At 39.5% G+C, this 20,517-nt stretch overlaps 1 protein-coding gene across 1 annotated transcript; it reads left to right on the plus strand.

Annotated features, from left to right (window-relative positions):
• The first annotated feature begins 390 nt into the window (after window positions 1-390).
• On the plus strand, window positions 391-17,057 carry LOC106937731 (serine protease HTRA1-like). The gene is given in 12 exon segments (XM_015019388.1): window positions 391-458; window positions 1,255-1,535; window positions 1,538-1,636; window positions 8,742-8,841; window positions 8,924-9,120; window positions 10,266-10,489; window positions 10,597-10,629; window positions 11,022-11,031; window positions 12,400-12,507; window positions 12,598-12,655; window positions 13,486-13,581; window positions 15,941-17,057. Coding segments are annotated over 12 exon segments (1,359 nt in total). The 3' UTR covers window positions 16,026-17,057.
• Window positions 17,058-20,517: the final 3,460 nt, after the last annotated feature.

Below are 20,517 nucleotides of genomic sequence, written 5' to 3' on the forward strand. Positions count from 1 at the left end.
GATTGGAGTCCACGTTAGTCAAAATGCTAGTGTTACACCAAATGATACTGACAACATTTTAGCAAACCTTATTGTTGCTAATTTTCACCATCAGAACCCCTGGTTTAATGCACAAACTTTGACTGGACCCTTTTAAATTTCTGAATTCATGACGTTCAGGCTTAATTTGTTTAATTTTGTTTCTTCAACTCCAAATCTAGTTTCCCACAATGTCTGCTGTGGTCTCAGACGTCGAGCAGTTCTCTGGAAAATTCCACACAGGTTAGTGCACAGGAGAACACAGCATACAGCGACACGGAGGAGAAACCAGGAGGAACATGCTGCTACCTGACGGATATCTAATTGCTGGCCTGAAGCCATTCGGCAGGCTACTACAGATGAAGTATAAAGATGTTCTTTGGTAAGGGAACAGATACCCGGGCTGAGCTGTTCCAGAACCAGAGAAAGAGAGAACCAGGGTTATGATGAAGTTCGTAGCCTTCTTCGCCCTCCTGACATCTGCGGTCCTATGAAGTGTTAAGAAAATAAATTTAAAATATGCTAGTTTTAAAACTTAACATGTCTTGATTGAAATAGCCTAATTATAGTTTTCAGTTTAATAACTTATACTGCCCTATTGACCTTTATTTTACCTGTAGTTACAGCAGATGGTTTACTAAGATCTTTTTGAAAGTGCCCTTTGTCCTTGTGGAAAACAATCAGGAGAAGTTCCAGCTTTTACACTGATCTGTGAAAAGCCATAAAACAGCAGGAGTCCAGGCCAGTACAGGAGAGTCTCTGCTTCAACTTTGTTTAGACAAAGGGACAAATGGCCTTTGATCTTGGAAACAAATTGCAGGGAGTTTCTAACTTTAGAGAGGGTCAGAGACAGCTCCTGGTTCGATGAGCAAAGATACGCCTTATTTGAATAAATGAAAGACAAGAATACCCCTTTACTATAAAACTTTCTACATAGGAGTAACAAATTAGATTTGCTCTTGCAATTCTCCAAAGACGTCTTTTCTTTTCTTTCTTTCTTCTTCTTTTCCATTTGTCTCAGGTAAATGAATGTATGTCTCTGTTATCCTGCAGTTTCTGTTGTAATTTCATACGTTGTCTTCTATTGGATTAAACTTTGAAATTCTGTGATATCAACACTCATTGTTTTCTGTGTGGTTTCACTTCGGCCTGCCGGGAGAACCTGGGATCTGTGAGAAGAAAATAGAACCAAAGATTTCCCAAAATTTTATTATAACCTAAAATCTTCTTCAACAGAAGTCTGTTGAGAAAAAGACACACCACCACCTGCCCCCAGGTCTGCGACCAGTCTCAGTGTCCCGTCCCTCCACACACCTGCTGCCACTACCGGGTGAAGGACGCCTGCGGCTGCTGCGTGCGGTGCGGGGCCTGGGAAGGGGAGGTATGCGGGGAGAGCAGCGACGTATTTCTGTCCTGTGGGGACGGACTGAGGTGCGACCGGGTGCCGGGACGCTCCGGCAGGGTCCGCCGCTCCTGTGTGTGCATCTCTGTGGGAGAGGTGTGCGGCAGCGACGGAAGGGCTACCCCAGCATATGTCGCCTGGGGGCCAAGAACCGGAGAGCCAACCTCAGAGATGGTCCCCTGGTCCTTCTGATCCACAGGGGCCCGTGTGACTCTGGTGAGAATGGATTTATTTCCTTTATTTCTTCCTTTCTTCTTGAAGAAAAATGTCTTGTTACAAATTAAATAATCAGCCAGTGGAACTAGTACTTTTTTCATCTACATTAAGAAATTATTGACATAAAACAAGCTCATAAACGAGCTGAAAAGTTACTTGTAAGTTAGTTTTCCCTTATTTAAAGTGTTGTAAGGTATTTACACCTGGTAAATACCTGGTTAGATTTTGTGTTTTTGCAGGAAATACTTTTGCTATTATGCTTCCTTATTTCATCTGAACAGAGTCTTTTTGAAACCCTAGATCTACTGCTGCTATTATTGCAGCCATTTCTCAAGGTGACTACATGTTTTCATGATTCTTATGGAGCCATAAGGTAGCAGAAGCATTTCCATCATCGCTGTAGTCTCGGCTTGGGTAAATATATCAGATAGATGTACTGCCAGCTGGCTTGTACAACTTTATGAACTCAGCCGGCAGCAGAGCTGTTCTTAAAGAATACTTAAAGAATCTGTGGAGTGCAGGATGTTTGCATGTTTTTGCACATTACATTTTAGCTTTTAGGTTTTCCCAACGGAGCCCAACAATGTAACAAGATGATCAGTGTTATTCAGCACGGCTGACAGTTGGCGTGGCTGATTGGTGAACAAAGTGGAAGGTTTCTGATTTATGTACTGTGCCTCTGGTGTTCTGCACATTTATGTTCTCCAGTCACAAATTCTCTCAAATGGCGTTTAAGTCTCCCGGAGGGAATCTCCGAGCCTCGCTGTGTAAATACGTCCTATTTATTTTCCCATCCTGGCCTGTCCATTTTGATAATGTGTGCTTCCTTATCACAGCTACAGCCCTGAAGAAGAGAGAATTCATCACGCAGTTGATTTTCCAACGCTCTCCAGTACAAGCAGGTTTATGCAAAATGCCCCAGCACACGCTGAACCATGCTGAATGGAAAAAGGAATGCTTCAATAAAGTGTAAATAGATCCTGGTGCAGACGACTGATTGCTGCCTTGCACTGTGCAAAATGCTTTCATCACTGACAGGGTGCTGCCCGCTTTTCGGCTCGCCAGGATGTTAGAGCCACAAATCATTGGGCATACAGCAGAGTTACGTATTCTCAGCTAATTAGATTTATCCCATTTGTCCATGGGGCACACAGTGGAAACACTGCTGCAGACTCATTTATAAGGTCGCCAATAACTTCTCTGTTAGGCAAACAGCACAGAAACAGAAAATACAGTCTGACAGAAAGGGTAGCAAAGTACCAGTACAAACTTTAACTGCAATCAGCTTTTGTCTGGTTTATAAGGACCTTCAAGTCTGCTACCAGGAAGCAAATTAGATGTTAAGATTTTAAAAAGGATAAGTGGACTGTAGCAGTGTATTCATAGCCTTGATATCAACAGTATTTTCAAAATTTTGAGAATTTATTGTGAAAGCACACCCAGAGGTGAGTCGTTACTTTTACTCAGCTGCATAGCCTTTTGTAAAACTGTTACTTTTGAGAGTAGTTTTCCTGCACCGTATTTTTATACTTTTACTTGAGTAAAATTATCACATTAAGCTGACACTTCTTTGTTCAGCTCTATTTTTTATGTTATTTCCTATCAGCTGAACCATTTGGACATCAAGTGAAGATACAGTTAACACTGGGGATTAATCACCAAGCTCACCTTTGTAATCTTGAAATGTCAAAATGGGCGTTCTCAAAAAATCGTAATTTTCTCAAATCAAACATCTAATTTTTCCAAGTTTTCATATTCAATAAGGTTTAAAATAATCATCTAGTTCAGTCATTTAGTGCTTCGGTGGAAGGATAATTCACCGTCTCAGTAGACAACATACTCCCTTGGTTTTATCCAAAGGTTCATTTCTGTGTTGTTGTTTTTTTCTTTTAAGAATTTTTTTCAGAACTGGTCACCTTTATGTGAAGGTAATCTGACAGGAAGGAGGCAGAGAGAACCGAGAACGTCCTGTGGAACTCGGGACGCCTTCACTGAGGTCTACAGCCTCTGTATCCGAGGCGCCTGCTCTAACTGCTGTGTTTTAAAGTGAAATTTGCCATTGAGTCTGACTCTCGTCACTCATCTTTTCACCCACTCTGCATTGTTGAATGCAGTACAAGACGGTGTTATGGACTCTGGCTCTGAGCGACCAAGGAGCAAACCCAGAGAAATGAGCAGGTTTCTTCTTCATTGGGCTCAAAGAGGATCCTCTATGGCAGTGTTTCTCAAGTCCACTCCATATTTTACATCTGTCTCTGTTAGGCAAATGATTGCATGACCTCCTCTGCAGCCATCAAAGTGCTACAGAAGACTGTTAATCACCTTGTGTGGTAGAAGAGAAGCACCTAGAACCTGCAGGGCAGAGATCCCTGAGGACCTGAACTGAGAAACACACTGTGGATACCATTGCCACAAGGGTAGTTACCAACCCTTGCCTCTTCATGTCCAAATGAGTTTGCATTTCAAGCAAAACGCATCCTCCAGACTATAGCTCACCTGGGTATAGGTGGGCTGTGGGTGGGGACCGAGTGCTCTTCATAGGACACAAAGCTTGTACCTCATAAAAAGATGTCCTGTTTATGGGTTAGGGGTTAAGTTTAGGTTAGGGTCAGGCATAAATGCAGGAACTAAAAAGAATGGAAGTCAATACATAGCGCTAATATGACTAAAAGCACAAACTTGCCTGTGTGTGAGTAATGGTGTTTTCTGTGGTTGTAAATAGTCCATTTGAACCTTGAAAATCTCACCACGTCCTTCTAAATGTTTTATGTGTCCTTAATAATGGATTTCTGTTCCTCTCAGAAGTTCGTCCACTGAATGTGAAAGTCAGTGATGTTCACACTGACTATTTAATTTTTGTGAAAGCAGTGCCAAAAAATATTTCAACTCTGCTGGTGCTTGTCCTTGTCGTAATGTGACGGTACATTCTGTGTAAACAGCCTCACGTCAATCATTGTCCTTCAGAAAATGTCCTATTTTCAAAATGGTTTTTACTCAGACATTCAATAGATAAACTGTGTTTTTACTTTGTAGCTGGGTGAAACCATCCATTATCATAACACTTATACTTGCAGGGTCAAGAGGGGCTGAAGCCTATCTCCAGATTAGAACAAACTTTCTTGGTTTGAATTACCAAAGTTATTTGTGGTTGGTATAAATGCCAAAAAGAAGGAGAGAAAAAATATGTCAAAGATGTATTTATCAATGTCTTCAAAATCTGAAGTTTTCATCCAGAAGATTAACTATCTCTTTAAGCAATGTGAGGAAGACCAGATGATGACTTTGGAGGCTTCGTAGGAGGCACACCTGTGGATGTATTTTAAGGTCACACCTGAAACTCACGGCTTTCCTGTTTTACACAATGAGAAGGTCAAAACAAATCAGCCATGATATCAGGAGGAGATTTGTACAAGTCTTATTCATCCATGGAAACAATTTCTAGATTCTTTCTGCGTTCAGCAGTTCAAACAATCATACCAAACATAGACATGATGGGAATGTACAACTGTCATAATGCTAAAGAAGGAGGCAAGTTCTGTGTCCCAGAGATAAATGTATGTAGGCTCAAAATGTGCAGATTGACTCCTAAACAAAAGCCAAAGACCTGCAGATGCTCCTGAAGCTGGTACGACTGTCATCATACACTGTGAAACATCTCCTGCACTGATATAGGCTGGAAGGCCACTCTGCAAGAATAAAGCCATCACTGCAAAAAAAAACAAACATTAAAGCCAGATTACAGTTTGCAAATGTCCACAGGGAAAAACATCTTCATATTTTGGAGACATGTCCTGTAATCTGATGAAACTAAAATGGAACAGTTTGACCTTAATGCCCATCATTACATTTGGAGGAAAAACTGGGATGTTTGTACCATCCTAACTGTGCAGCATGGTGGTGGCAGCATCATGTTGTGGAGCTCAGAAGGAAGTGGTGCATTTAATAAAACTGATCACAAGGAAAAAAAAGAAAAAATATGTAGAAATATTGAAACAAAGCCATCCACAGACGTCAGCCAGGAAGCTGAAGCAAGAGCGCAGACTGATCTTCAGATCGAAGACAATCCTTAGCATGCAGCCGGAATGGAAACAAAATGGCCGACGGACAACAAGTCAACATTTACATGCGGCCATCGCAAAGCCCTGATCTCAGTCCTGTGGAGAAGAGGTGGGTTGAATTTAAGAGTACGAGATCAAAGTGGCCAACAAACCTGACTCAGTTCATCGTCATCGTCATGATGATGACCAGCCACTGCTGAAGCAAAGTGCTGAACATCAGTCATGTGAAAAGAAAGCATAAAAATAAAGTGAAAAAGCTAAGCATAATGAATTAAAAACTCAATTTAAAATACAATAAAATGCCTCAGTTAAAAAGATGAAATCAATAAAAATTAAGTAAAATTGGATTGAAAGCCAATGAGTAAAACTAAGTTTATAAATAGGTTTTAAAAAGGACAGTGAAGGAGTCTGTCGACTCAGCAGACCTGAGTGTTTGACAGGGAGTGTAGAGATGGAGAGGTTCTGTTAAATAAGGCAGACAAGGCTGTTTAAAACCTTCAAGACAAACAGTAGATGTTTTTTATGTTTTATTTAGACGTATCAGAGACAAAGCTCTGAAAAAAAAGCATACAATACTATTTAAATTATGTGTAGAAATTTGTCTAACCCAAGCCAACCTCATACAACAGTATCCGTAAATTAGGTTAAAATATTTAATGTGTAATTTTTGTCAATTAAATCAATTCATTCAATTTCTCTTTTGGATCAATAAAAATAAAGTATTTTTGAAATTAATTTTGAATTTGAAGTTTTGACATTGCACTCATGAAGTGCCTTTCAGAGAACACGCATATTTTCCTCATAAAGAACCAAAGTTCCAGTTCTGAGAGACAAGAAAACAAACATGATGACGGGATGGAAATGGATGATTAACACGTTTGTCATCCTAATACCAGTAATGGTATTATGCAGTGATGGCTTTTTTCATACCAGACTAAAATTGTTGATCTGAGGTGAAAAGTTAAATTAATTCAGTGTGTGATCTGCCCCATTAGTGGATTTTCATATTTTACTATTTGAAGACTTGATGGCAGATTGGATCACACGTCTAGAGCAGGCGTCTTCCGGTTCATCTGATGCTCTGTTCTTCTTGTTAGCATGTCGTAGCAGAAAGGAGATGACAGGAAAAACAAAAGTTTATTCTGCCAGCAGAGCAAGCTGTTGAGTGGTTTACAGAATTTGCAATCAGGAAAAAGTAGTTGGTGTTTTTCCAAAAAAAAAAAAAAAAAAAAAGCTCCCGGCAAAGCACACGGCATCATTTGCATGTAAAGATGCTTCTGCAGAGGCATGCTGCTTTGACCATCTTTGTAAACACGTCATCGTTCTGTTGCCTTAAGGACAGTGATGACTGCTTAAACTGCAAAAAACTGCAAAAAAAAAGGGGAGCATTGAACATATTGCTGAGGAAAACGTTTTCACTGTCCTCCAGTGACGGTTATACCGGAGTCCAAAACATGTTACATTGAAATCAAACCTCTGCAGGTTCAGTGGTCTTTAGGAGCTATTTAAATCTCTGACTCATTTTATGTTCGATCATCTTCTCCATCAGTGGTTATGGTAAGTGTCAGTGTGTAGTGAAGCTTTTATTTGTTAATGTTAGCCACTGATCCTAGTGAAATTACCAGCCGTTTCATCTGAGCAGTCATGTGGAAACACTTCGCCTCACAAGTGAGCGCTGGAAAAGATACTTTCTGAAATGTAAGCATAAATTAATGTGCCAATCTTCATGTCGCTCTGGAGTGCTTGTCTCATCTGTGTCATTTCTGCATCCTCCTGATAAAAGTTTGACTTTCAGGAAGGAACATTGTGAGAAAAAGGAGGTTCATCCACCGACTAAACAGACAGGCAGTTCAATTAAAATGTAATCAGTAGTTAAGGCAAGCAGTAAACTGAAAACAGTCAGAAACTGGGTGATGTAAAATAAAGAAACTGATTGAGAGGGACAGGAGCAGGTAGGTAAGAGCACTAACTGAAGATCAACTTCAAAAATCAGCTAGAAAGCTTCTTGAAGTGTTGTTGGCAAAAACTGGGACCACTTTTTGTAGCTAGTTCAGAAGAAAGAATTGTTTCCAAAAAACCCAGCTGCTCTTTTAAAATATTTAGTATCAGAGGATAAAGGTAACAGCAAAGTTGCCAAAACAAAGACAGGCCTCTGCTATCTTAAAAGAACTCCAAACTCAAAAATGTCATTTTAATTTTAGGTACTCCTTACAGGGGCAGTAATAATATTGACCATGAATGTGAAATTGACTATTTTAAACACAGAGAAGACATGGAGTGTTACTTTGATTCTTTCATGTTTGAGAAATCTTTCAGTCTCCTTGGCAGCCATGCAGCAGTGCAAAACGCCTGGAGGGACTTAGCCCCGCCTTCGAGACGCAGCCCCTCCTCAGAGCTGTTGCTTCCAAGCTTTTGCCTCACAGAGCAGCTCCCACACTCAGTTCCTTCAGACTAGCCAGAAGTAATTAGCAAACACCTGGTGGAATTACGTATTTGCGAGCTCATGACACGAGCTACTTTCTCACTGGTAAAACATGATCTAAGGGTTAATAGAGGAACCCTTAGATATGATGACTTCCTGAAGGCGGAGTTTCAGACAGAGCAGGAGTTTTTAAAGAGACAGAGGCCCAATTTCAAGGTGTTAAATTACATAATTCACATGTACAACATTTTTATAACAACTAATGGGAACATAGCTACTTGATTGTGATATAAAATCGACTATATGTGACTGGAAAACACACGATACTGCCACAACTTCAAACTCAAAAACATCATTTTCATTAGATACACCTTAACCACGAGAGACAGAATCTTAAAACAAATGCGTTTTATTTCATGAAATAAGTATTGAATCACCAACCAACTGGCAGGAACTCTGTCTCTCACAGATCTAGTATCTTAAGGAACCTTCCTGTCATTCACTCATTGCCTGGATTAACTGTAAACCTGTTTTGCCTTTTCTCCAAAACTGGATGTTTTATTGTCAAAGTCTTGACCCATGCAACATCCATTTTCTGTCATGTCTTATACCTTGTATCCTGTAGGAATGCGTCATCCAGGAAGTATGCGCTACAAATTCAACTTCATTCCAGATGTGGTGGAAAAGATCGCACCAGCTGTTGCACATCTGGAGCTCTTCCAAAGGTAAAACGTGGCAGAAAGTTAAGTCTCACACCGTCAACCAATGTTCCTTCCAGTTACTAATGAATCTGTCCCTGGTGTTCAGGGGCCCATTTCCCGACAGGGAGGTGATCATGTCCAGCGGCTCGGGGTTTGTAGTCTCTGAAGATGGCTGGATTCTGACTAACGCCCACGTACTGAAGAACAAGCAGCGGGTGAAGGTTGAGCTGAAAAACGGTGTGGATTACGAAGCCGCAATCAAGGATGTGGATGAGCAGATGGATGTCGCCTCATCAAAATTGAGCCAGATGTGAGACGCTACTTAGAGACACAGGCTGCGTTTCCATTAACCATAGAATTGCGCAAATTTAAATTTAAACTTAGATTTAAATTAGCTTAATGGAAACGCGCCAATTTGGAAAAACGCCTTTTTCCATAAAAAGTATTTGCGATAGGATGAGGTTTTTCAGCTGCATTAAAGTAAATTTCAATGGAAACAATTTTTTTCACATCACAAGTCAAATGATCAATAGCTACTGTTCAGATTCACTTTAAGACAGACAGACAGACAGACAGACAGATAGATATTACTGAATTGGTTGGATGCAGTTTTGTTCTTTCTATCTAGTTTTTATCTAACCAGTGACTGTGTGAAGGTTACCCACTAAATCTACATTTATTTGTTTTAAACATGTAGAATGTGTGTTTCTTTATGGATTTCCATTCAGGGACCTGAATAAAACATGTCCCTCAAACACACCAGGCTGCTTTGTGTGGTGGAAAGGAGCAGGTTTCCCACCACTTCAGCCAGTCTCCACTCAGCATGAGCATCATTACCATTTTTAGTACTGATCTGCATACAAGAGCACCTCCATAATAAATGGAAAGAAAACAGACATCCTCGGTGCTATAAAGGCGAAATGATTTGTCCCGTAGCAACCAGGGTGTGGACCCAGCAGTGCAGGGCTGTTTCTTTCAGACATACCTCCCTGTATAAGTTTTGAGGCCTGGCTGGGACCAGATGGGTTGCATGCTGTGTGAGATGCGGCCATAATGTCAGCTTAGTGTTGGTTCCAGAGATGCATAGGCAAATTTGGAGTTAAGTTTAACAGGAAAATCAGTACTCTAAAATAAATGATGGTTAGGATTCCTAAAAAATATACACAAATAGCCCACCAATTGTCCCAGATGGATTCATTCATTATAACCTACATTTTCAGATTTATTAATGTCTTCATATCTCCTATCCAATTTAAACTGCGACTTCTTAAAGGAGCTGGGAAGACTTAAAAAAAATGACTAATAAACAAAAATCTCTTTCCCACATCTACTGATGTGCTGCTGTAAACTTCAAAATGATTCAGCTTTGAATGTCAATAGTAAGGATTTTAAGAGTAACAAAAAACAAAAGAAGAAGAAAAAATGTCCACTATGTGACTCATTAAGAGGGCAGTACTCCTACGTCCCAGTGACCACAGCTCGCCCGTCTCCCTCTAGGGTCCGCTGGCCGTGCTGCCTCTGGGCCGGTGAGTTCATGGTGGCGGTGGGAAGCCCCTTCCCACTGCAGAACACCGTCACCATCGGCATCAGCAGCAGCGCTCACCGCAAAGGCCTGGAGCTGGACTTCAAGGACTCTGACCTGGACTATATTCATACTGACGCCATCATAAATGTGAGTGCATTAACACAGACAGAATCAAAAACCCAAGCATGGTCTGTGTTTGCAAGTATTTTTCTAAATTGTCTTTGAATAATCATGAATTTTGTTTCACATCACAGTACGGCAACTCTGGTGGACCACTTATCAATTTGGTGAGAGAATTTCTGTTGTTATTTTATGAACAGATAATATTTCTTATCTGTAATGGTTTTTTTCCGCTTACCTACTGGGCATAAATTTCTTGTATTATTACCAGAGTGTCTGATAATCTTTAAATGATCTCAAATTCCTGTATCTAGAATTAAGGCTTTAAATGTCTTAAATTCATTGGAATTGTAAATTGGCCTGAAATACATAAATGCTAGTGTGGCATCCGAGTGGTGTACCAATAAATGACTTCAGGAATTGTGAACAGTTTCTAAACAAACCCGTAAAGTTACAATAATTTATTTAAAAGACAATAATCCAAGAGAAGGAGGTGCAGGCAGTCCTTGTCAATCAGTCAATAAGAAAGTCTATAATTGTCCTTAGCTGGGCAAAGAAGGAAGGGCACGGTCCTCCACCACGTTCAGCCTCCTCTTGGCTCGACCCGGCCAATCCTCCGATTCCTGGCGGACCTCGTCTAGGATCCGGCCGCCCGCTCCTCAACGGCGACCAGTCTCTCCGTGTAGTCCGCCGATCTGCATATACTGTCCTCCAGCTCCAACAAAACGCGCTCACCCAAATCCGTCTTTTCTAGCCGCGTCTTGTCTCTTTCATGTCCTTCCCAATCTCCATGCTAGTTAAGCAGATGCATAGCACCTGCGCCGGTGCAGTGGGCCTCTCTGGGTATCCGGGCACGTGACCTCAAAAATAACCAATCAGAAAAACATGCAAAACAGTAACTCAAAAGTTTAACTCAACTAAACCTAAGAAAATACATAACTTCAAAATATAAGCAATCAAAACAATATAAAGGAAAACATAGATAGAACTCCAAAAAAGGAAAACCGAGGTCACATTACCACACTAGTCTTAAATTTTATGATGAAAGAGCCATTTAGTCTCATGTATTTTTTTCTTCCTCACAGGACTTTTCTAGCTGACAAAAGTTTGAGTCACACTGACACATCTTCACTGTGATTAGTGACTCCAGGCGGTCAAGTCTACCGTTGGCTAGCTGCTAATATAACCGCTGGTGGAGTCTAAAGGCTTTTTTGAGTCTTACCCTATGATGGGTGATAGGTTTGACACCCGGGACAAATAACACCGACAAAAGCTGAACATTTTTCAGTTTTCTTGTTTTGTGTGCACATCTATGTGTATGAGCGCTGTACCTTTCCTTGGCTGGAGGAAAGGTACAGACTGTTATCTCATTGTGTGAGTTCCACAGGACACGAATGGAGACGGAGCGATCATTTTTAGCACAAATGTATCCAGTTGACTGGACAGCGGTCATTTCCGGCTCTGGCTCTGTTGTGTTGCCAACCTGTAAGAGTCCAAGTGGATTCTGTGCAAAAATCCCTTTTAACTTTGGCGCTGTACGGGTTCAGACTGAGAGGCCCAATGCCATTTCCAAGGACCACAAAAAAACCTCAGAAATGTCACAACTTTTGCTATGCTTGATTACGGTACAGTAGGATCCTCATATATGATAACTTTATTAAACTTTCCAGTTTTTTTCTCTTAAATTTCACTCATGGTGGCAACAAACAGATCTTAAAAATTCTTAAGCGTTACTTGCTGAAACCTGCAGATACCCTGTTACACAACATTCAGAACTAAGGTGATGCTTATGTATAATTTGATTGGATGTTTGCTCTAGAAGAGAAAGAAACTCAACCAATCATTTTTGGTTTTGTACTTTTCTCCGTCTGACACAGCAGTAGCTTCAGTGATAGCCATGGTGTATCAGCTGCCTGTCCTCTGATCAACAGGACGAGATGTAATAGGCATCAATAACCTAAAGGTGACAGCCGGGATCTCGTTTGCCATCCCTTCAGACAGAATACGTCAGTTTCTTGCTGACTTCCACAACAGGCAGCTAAACGGTAAAGATGTGTTCACAGCCTCCTGAGAAAAAAAAAAAACATCCTGATGTTTTCACACTTCATCATTTTCTTATGCTTATCTTTTACTAGGTGACCCAGAGCACAGAAAGAAATTCTTAGGTGTCCGTATGATGCAGCTCACACCATCGTAGGTCTACTTTTTTTCCCCACGTTCTTTCAAACTGTTTTGATCAGATGGTCTACAGAGGAACAGGTGGCTCTGTGATGTTGTGCCCAATAATAGAAAATAGCTGAAATATTGCCATTCTTTCCTAATTAAGACATGTTCATTTCTTGATTAGTGATCTTAAATCATAAAATAAGATTATTTATTATTTATTTCTATTTATTTCTCCCCAGTAGGTATTTATTTATTTTTAAATTTTATGATTTAAAATAAATAGTCTTATTTTAAATCATAAAATAAGATTATTTATTTCTCTCCAGTGGGTAAGTGGATGCACATGAAGTTTTGTGCCAAAAGAAGCACCATGGTACGCAATATCAACGTGCAAAAGAAGAGCATATTGACTTAGAAAGGACAGCATATCCACACAGACATAAAGTACATATCCACATATGATTCATCCATTTCATACATTTCATCCTCATCATCTGAACTTCCTGTTTCTCTCTTCCTACGTCGTCTGTAGTTTAAGACGTTTGCATTTAACCAAGGGATCCCTGAACCTCCTCCCAGAGTTCAGGGCTGCTCAGTGTTATGAATGTGTTTTTTCATGGAAGTAACTCTATGAACAAAAACATCATTTTGTGAAGAGCTAGAGATTAAATTGCTCCCCTCATCTGGGTTTTTCAGAAATACTGAGGATTTGTAACTTAGATTTTCTCCAGAAGGAAATTGTTTTTGTTTGTTTAAACATTTACTGCTTTAATTAAAGTTAAATTACACGTCAAACTGCCATCCATGTCCAGAATGTTTTGTGTGTTTTTAAGACGTGTTCTCTTCCGTCTGTCCAGTTTGACTGAGGAAATCAGAGAACATGTGGACAGATTCCCAGACGTGAGTTCAGGGGTTTACATTCATGAAGTTATTCCTGGAACAGCTGCATCCAGGTACGGATGGGGCCACAGGGAATATTTATGGGCTTCACTGTACACATAAATAAACATGTTACCTGTGAAATTATAAATATTGGAGAGGTCTTCTGTTTTTACAATAGAAACACTTCGACTGTGGCAGACCAAATCTTTTTTTTTTAAATCCAGAAAATCACATATGATTTGTAAGTAATTACTTTGCATTTAATTGAATTAAATAAGTATTAGATTGCCTGCCGACCAGCAGGAATCCTAACACACCTGTTAGTTTTCCTACCAGGTAATTAATCCATTACCTGGATTCATTTTATCTGTTTGAACTCACAACCTGTAGAAAACACACCAGTCCACACACTCATTCAAAAAAAATCTGATTAATTATTTTTAAAAAATGCGATTTTTTTGGTCTGTTGAAGTTCAGGTGTACATACAACAAAAAGGAGCTCCATTCTTAATCAGTGATGAGAAAAACAAAATGGAAACTTTTTAACAAGGCTACCTAGAGGCATTGAAGGATCTTCATGAACTTCCAATAAGCACTGGTTGCGTTCAATAAGCCCCTCCTCCTGGCTCTGATTGGTTGTTTTTGGCCGTGCATTTCTTCAGACGGAAATAATACTTCATGGATATTTTCACACATTATCTTTCTCATATTGTTCTGTCACGACATGGTGATAATTTTAACAAATATGTAAAAAAACAAAAAAAAACATATTTTCTATAAAAGTTGCATACTGCGGCTTTACACTTAATGAAATTACAAACACTGCAGTTCAGGCGGTTATGAATTTCTCTTTTTAGCATCACATCAAATATACATTTATATGAACTAAATTTTATGGAACATCTGCCAAAGTAAATGTGGAAAAAGTTAATTAATGATTCAGTTTTTAATTTTAGATTTTTTTAAAGTCTCATCAGAGGTATGTACACATTCCGGATCTGTGTGTTCAGTGACAAAGAAAAGCAGAACAACTAATATTTGGTACAGTGATCAAGCTTTAGCAGTTCATTTTCAAGTAAAATCATGAATTCATGATGAAAACATGTAGTTACTTATTAGCACACTGAAGTCAGGAGGCTGGTTTTCTACTGCTGAGCTGAGAAGAAGTGAGAAACTTTTACCTCCCACAATTCTTCAACGCTGAGACTTGTTAGATTAAACAGAGCACCCAAACACACGCCGAGAAAACGTCACTTGTTCACATGTCGCCTGCAAGAGTCTGTTGCATCGGTTCAGCCCAAGAGGCGCTGACAGAAGTTGGAATCTGCCTGTTTTAAAAGTAGAGCAGCGCAGCTTACTGCTGGGACGCTTCTTATTAGGAAGCGCTGTCTAGATATAATAAGTGAAGTGCAGAGTCACAGCTTGTGTTGGCTTTACTGAAGGCAACAACAGAGCTGTGAACCTGGCATCTGGAGGCCTCTGGGTATTTTCCAAGAAAAAAAGAATAAGAGTAACTCTGCTGTTGTTGGGGCTCCAGATTGAGCCGCGGTCCGCTGTTCTCATTAAACTTCTTCTTCCCACAGGCTGAGCGCTGACATCTTTCTCCTGGTGAGGCGGGGGTCTCTCGCTGCCTTGCTTTCTGCTCTATATTCTTAATAGTCCTCTGTTCTTTCTGTCACGTTGAAGCCTGAAGCTCTGAAGCACAAGCAGCAGTGGGGTGAGCTGTACAGTAGAGTCTGCTGATTTACCATGACGACGCTGAGTGGCCCGCCGTGCTGCGCCGCGCAGCCGCCTTCCTCCGCTGACAGATCACATGCTTTCCGTCTGTATGCAGAAGTCTACTGCGCAGAAACAGGCCGCTGACTGTCTCCATGTTTCACAAACAGAAGACAGGTGGAGGCTGCAAAAATGAATCTATTTGTAAAAACAGTTTAGATGACAACGGAACAAAGCAGCTCTTTCTTTTGAAATCAATGTTTGGAATTCCTATGAGTTATATTTTTAATTGTTTTTTTTATTTCACAATAAATGCAACATTTTTAATCAACGGATGAGTGAAAAGTAGATATTCATCAATCGATTTTTGATATCTAGTGCCTGTAAAGTTTTGACCTGCTTATTCCAGTTTTTGCCTATTTTAACTCTCCGTATCATTTTATCCAGTGGATTCCTATAATCCATAATGATTGGCATAAACAGGTGTAACTTCTAAACTCGTTCTTGGATCTCAATGAGATAAGCTGCATCAGATAAATATATGGAAGTGATTTATGGATTTACGCTGCTGTGAAATCAGGTTGTGTTGTTTAAGCGCAGGAAAAGTTTTCATCAGTAGTTATTTTCTGCTAACGACTAATCTGCAATTGATGCAGTGTTTTGTTTTGTTTTGTTTTGTTTTGTTTTGTTTTTTTAATCATATTTTTAATGCAGTGCTGGGATGATGGATCATGATGTCATCATCAGCATCGATGGGAGGCCGATCTACACCAAGCAGGAAGTCAGTGAGGCCGTCTAGAGTGGCACTGCGCTCCCTGTGGTGGTGAGAAGGAACGACGGGGACTTTCTGCTGACTGTCGTTCCTGAGGAGAAGGACTGATCCACACACTGCAGGTCACTGGATTTCAATCCAAGGAACTTTAATATAATTTATTTGGTAGGGACAATGCACATTAATTGACATTTCTGTGAATGTGCCACAGGCCAAGAGGCTAATTCTGGCTCATCTCCCAGAATAGAAAATCCTTTCCTTTTCTAGGACTCAGGTTTGTCAACATTAGCATTTACATAACATTTACACCTTGGATGCAGCAGCTTGTAAGCAAATAAGCAATTATCCCTGGGGGATCAATGAAGTATACTCTATTCTATTCTAATTGAACTGTTTCTAATTAAAAAAAAAAAAAAAACAGGATAAACAAAAAGAAAAAATGTGTTAAAGATACTGTAGGTTTAAAATAGGTTGGAAGTTGCAGTTTCCCTGGTGCCACACGTATTTCTATCACTGTTGTCTCCATATTATTTTTAATTTCATGCAAAGATATGAGAATTGACAGCTGTGTTGCAAATTGTGGAAACATCTTCATCAGAGTTGTAATATGTAACCACATCTCTCAGAGTCTTTAAATAGCTGCAAAGTAAGTTTATTTATTTATTTTTTTTCCACAAACCAAGTAGTGAAAACCAGCTTCCTTCTCTAAACTGGATTTAACACACAAAAGAAATGTTTCCAATGAGGGCTCATAAACTAAAAATATTTAAAGGTTTTAATTCTGATAGGATATTTAGTATTATGATTGTTCAATCTACTGCTTCAGATTGAAAGGGGAAATAATTCAAACTCAATATTTGTTATAATTGAGTTTGTTACATTGTATATTAGAAAAAATAATCATGCAGTAGACTGATATGTTTTAAGCATTTTGGTTTTCAGTTACTGGAATCACATTTATACTATATTACCAAATCATTTGTTCATCCTTCTGAATCATTAAATTGGAGATTTCCAGTCACTTCCATGGCAACAGGTGTATATTATACCCACCTGTGCAATATGGAATGCAAATATTCCCCAGTCACCTTTAAGTTGTATTGTATATGTGCTGCAAATCTGAAACAAACATTCAGAAAACTGCAAAACAACTGAAAAACTGAGTTCCTTTATTTCACGTCTAAAGACCAACCTGTTTATAGTTGCCTTTGGTTCCTAATAACTGGAACATTGATCAATATATTTGATGTATATTTGCTTTTGATTGATGATCAGAGTAAAAACTGTTGCACTCTGCCTTTCTACATGTATCTTGCCAAGTTTTTTTCATACACAAAGGACTATAACGCCTCCTTCAGGGAAAATGTTGCTGGAATATTTGAAAGTACAAAATACTAATGGTAGCTAGCTTGATATATGTAGTTCATCCACATGTACAAATATCCATCCACCCATTTTCTTATAGCCGTAACCCATTGGAATCAGCAGGGGTGTTGGTGTCTATCTCCAGCTGTCAATGGGCGAGAGGCCAGGTACATCCTGGACAGGTCGCCACTCCATGCAATATATTATTATAAAATAATATCAAATGGTGGAACTCAGAATAGCACATTTAAATATTACAAAGATTACATTAATGCAGTTTACAGCTCTTGTAATTTGACATATTGTGCTGCTCTTCTACTGAACCTATGCTGTGTTGCATCATTTGAACATCTGAACTTGAGGTATGTTTGTAAATTGCTGTAAATAAAATCTCCAATATTCATGTCTGTTTAAAGAGCTGATTGTGTGATGCAGCTGCAGACTAAATCCAGTCGCAAGAGTTCACTCAGGAAAAATGTGTGTAACCCATCTTAATGGCAGCCGCAGTACCCAGGATGAATGTTAGCCTGGGGGCTGAACAGCCTCTGAGGCAACAAGCCTGGCCTAATCACACATGAATGCAGCGAGCCAAGCCATTCCTGGCATGCTGCATTCAAGGTCAGGGCTGTGCAGTGACACTTTTAGAAGGATGACAGTAACAAAAAGGAGTAGTAAAAGTAAATTTAGCGCAAAAAGGAAGGACATTTAACAATGTTGTAACAATGCTTCGGGCAAAAGGCAGAGTTAATTGAGCTAAGTCTGTAAAAATGTGCTACAGGCAGGTCTTCACTTAAATTTATCTTACTAAACTTAAGACCTTAAAATTATTCAAATTAATTTTACAAAAATAAGCTGTCCTTAAATATGTTAATTATAGGTGTTATATATTGTCTTGGCAGAACTATTTAATTTTGTGTAGTCTAGGTATTTTTTTTTTTTCTGTCAGGCAAAAGTTTGAGTCACATGCAGACACTGCTAACATTCCCTTGCTAGCTAGCTGGCTCTTTTGCGTTTGTCCTGGGTACAAATTTATCATCAGCAAGGGAAATGAATGGAGCTCTGGGATTGGCTGTCTTGTAAGCCGATAGGATGTCAAGTAGCTTTACGTCAAGGCATTTCAGCTTCCAAAGCTGAATTTTATTTTGAAGTATTTTAGATATACTCTACAAAAAAAATCTGCTATCTTTTTTTAATTTTCCACAAATAACTTGGAAATACTTTCCACAAAAAATAAAATCCTTGAATACTAAACCGGTAATAGGCGAGGGTCCGCTGTACTTGTCCTTCAATGTCAAGATGATACAAGGCTTCACCTGCTGGGGACACACACTGACAGTCTGCCGTAGGAGAGTCAGCTGGGTCAGATAACTGACTGCTCAAAACAAGAGCTAAGAGCTAAACTATCTGTTTGGCCTTGGAAGACAAGATTTGACAAGAAATCAGTTGCTTACCCTACAGAATGCACTTTGCTTTCAAATGTGATGCCATTTCATAAGAATAAAACAGGCATCCAAGTAGTGAACACACACTTACTTTTTGTATAGGTTTAGTTTAAACTGACATAAAGAAAGACATTGTTATAAATTTCAGTTTGCCACATTCTGATTGTTTTCAGGAGCCTCTTTCCAACCATTTCCACACCTGCTGGTACCGGCAGCACAACAAAAAACTGTTCTCTTAGTATTTACTCCTGTCACAATGAAACACTTATGACTGTGTTTCTCTTTGTGCTGCTTGCAGGTGGAGGAATGTTCCTTTACCACCCCGTACTTCCACACATACGTGGTGATTACTCTTGATAATCCACTGCCATTTCTCTGAAGTACCTTAAAAGCTGTTTTTCTTTAGATTCCCTCACTATAGTTACCCAACTGGCCATTTTTCTATTTCTTTCATAAATCTCTATAATGTTTTCTAAATCTAATTTAGCAAAACTATCTAAAGTGAGGAGCTAGAACTCTTCTGCTGCAGTTGTTTCAGTAAATGAGGGGTTCGTTTGTTGGTGCTGCTTATGAACAACAAGCCAAGGACTGTTTATTCTGCCATTTATTTAGCAAATGTAGTGGACAAACAACCAGTGTAGAGTACCCTACAGAACTTTTTTCACATTTGGCTACATAACAACCACAAAACCTAAATGTACATTGAGGTGTTATGTAAAAGACTAACACAAGTGGTGCATACGGGTGAAGTGGAAAGAAAATGATACAGTTATCCTGAATAGGGAGTGGATTCTGTGCAGTCTTTAGTTTTTTTTCAAGTGGGATTCGTCCTGGACTTTCCAGCACTTGAAGAGCCTTCATTTGGTCTAAACCATTCCAGAGAAGAACCGGCTGCAGTTTTAGGGACGTCGTCCTCATAGAAGGTGAACCTCCACCCTCGGCTCAAGTCTTCTGCAGCCTCAATGAGGTTTACCTCCACCATCGCCTTGAAGTTTCTTCATCATAGCCATCGCTATGTTTCACAGCAGACTTACTGTGTTGTGCAAGATTGTCTTATCATCATCATGCTGGCTACATGAATCTAAGAGAAGTTTTAGGTTCTTTTAAAATTAATTTTGTAAATCCATTTTGAACACAGCATTTAATCAAAATAGTTATTCTGATATGTGATGTGTTAATGAAGTTACATGTATGGTGTACATATGTCTGACCTGCAACACCTTGGTAGTAACTTAAATCAGAGCTCAATTCAGTTGAGTTCGTTTCTATAGCGTTACTTTACAACAAATGTCGTCTCGAGACGCTTTACGAAAAATCTTTTCAGTTCAGTCACACATGCATTCCATCTGGTCCTGGTGATCAAAGGGTCCAGGAATATCAGTTCATTATTCCAATAAACTGATATTCCAAATTGTGGAATATCAGTTCATTAGGCTTCCAAATTGTGCTGGAAGCCCAGCACAATTTGAAATCTCGCTGCTTTTCCATCCTGCATCTGGACGGTGGCTCTGCTGAGGTCCCATGTTGATCCAAATTCCAACTTCTTAGGAAAATGTTCAGGCTGACTCACCTGAATAGGATGCAGTGTTTTTCCCTAAGCGTGTCTGAAAATACTACAGCGGTCTGTGGGAACTTTTGACTTATGACTTTGTCAGAAAAAACTGTTTTAAAAGCACAAGCAAAGCAAATATATATATATATATATATATATA

This window comes from Poecilia latipinna, unplaced genomic scaffold (assembly GCF_001443285.1).
Source record: "Poecilia latipinna isolate Pla-1442-1.1 unplaced genomic scaffold, P_latipinna-1.0 Scaffold2426, whole genome shotgun sequence".
Lineage (NCBI taxonomy): Eukaryota > Metazoa > Chordata > Actinopteri > Cyprinodontiformes > Poeciliidae > Poecilia > Poecilia latipinna.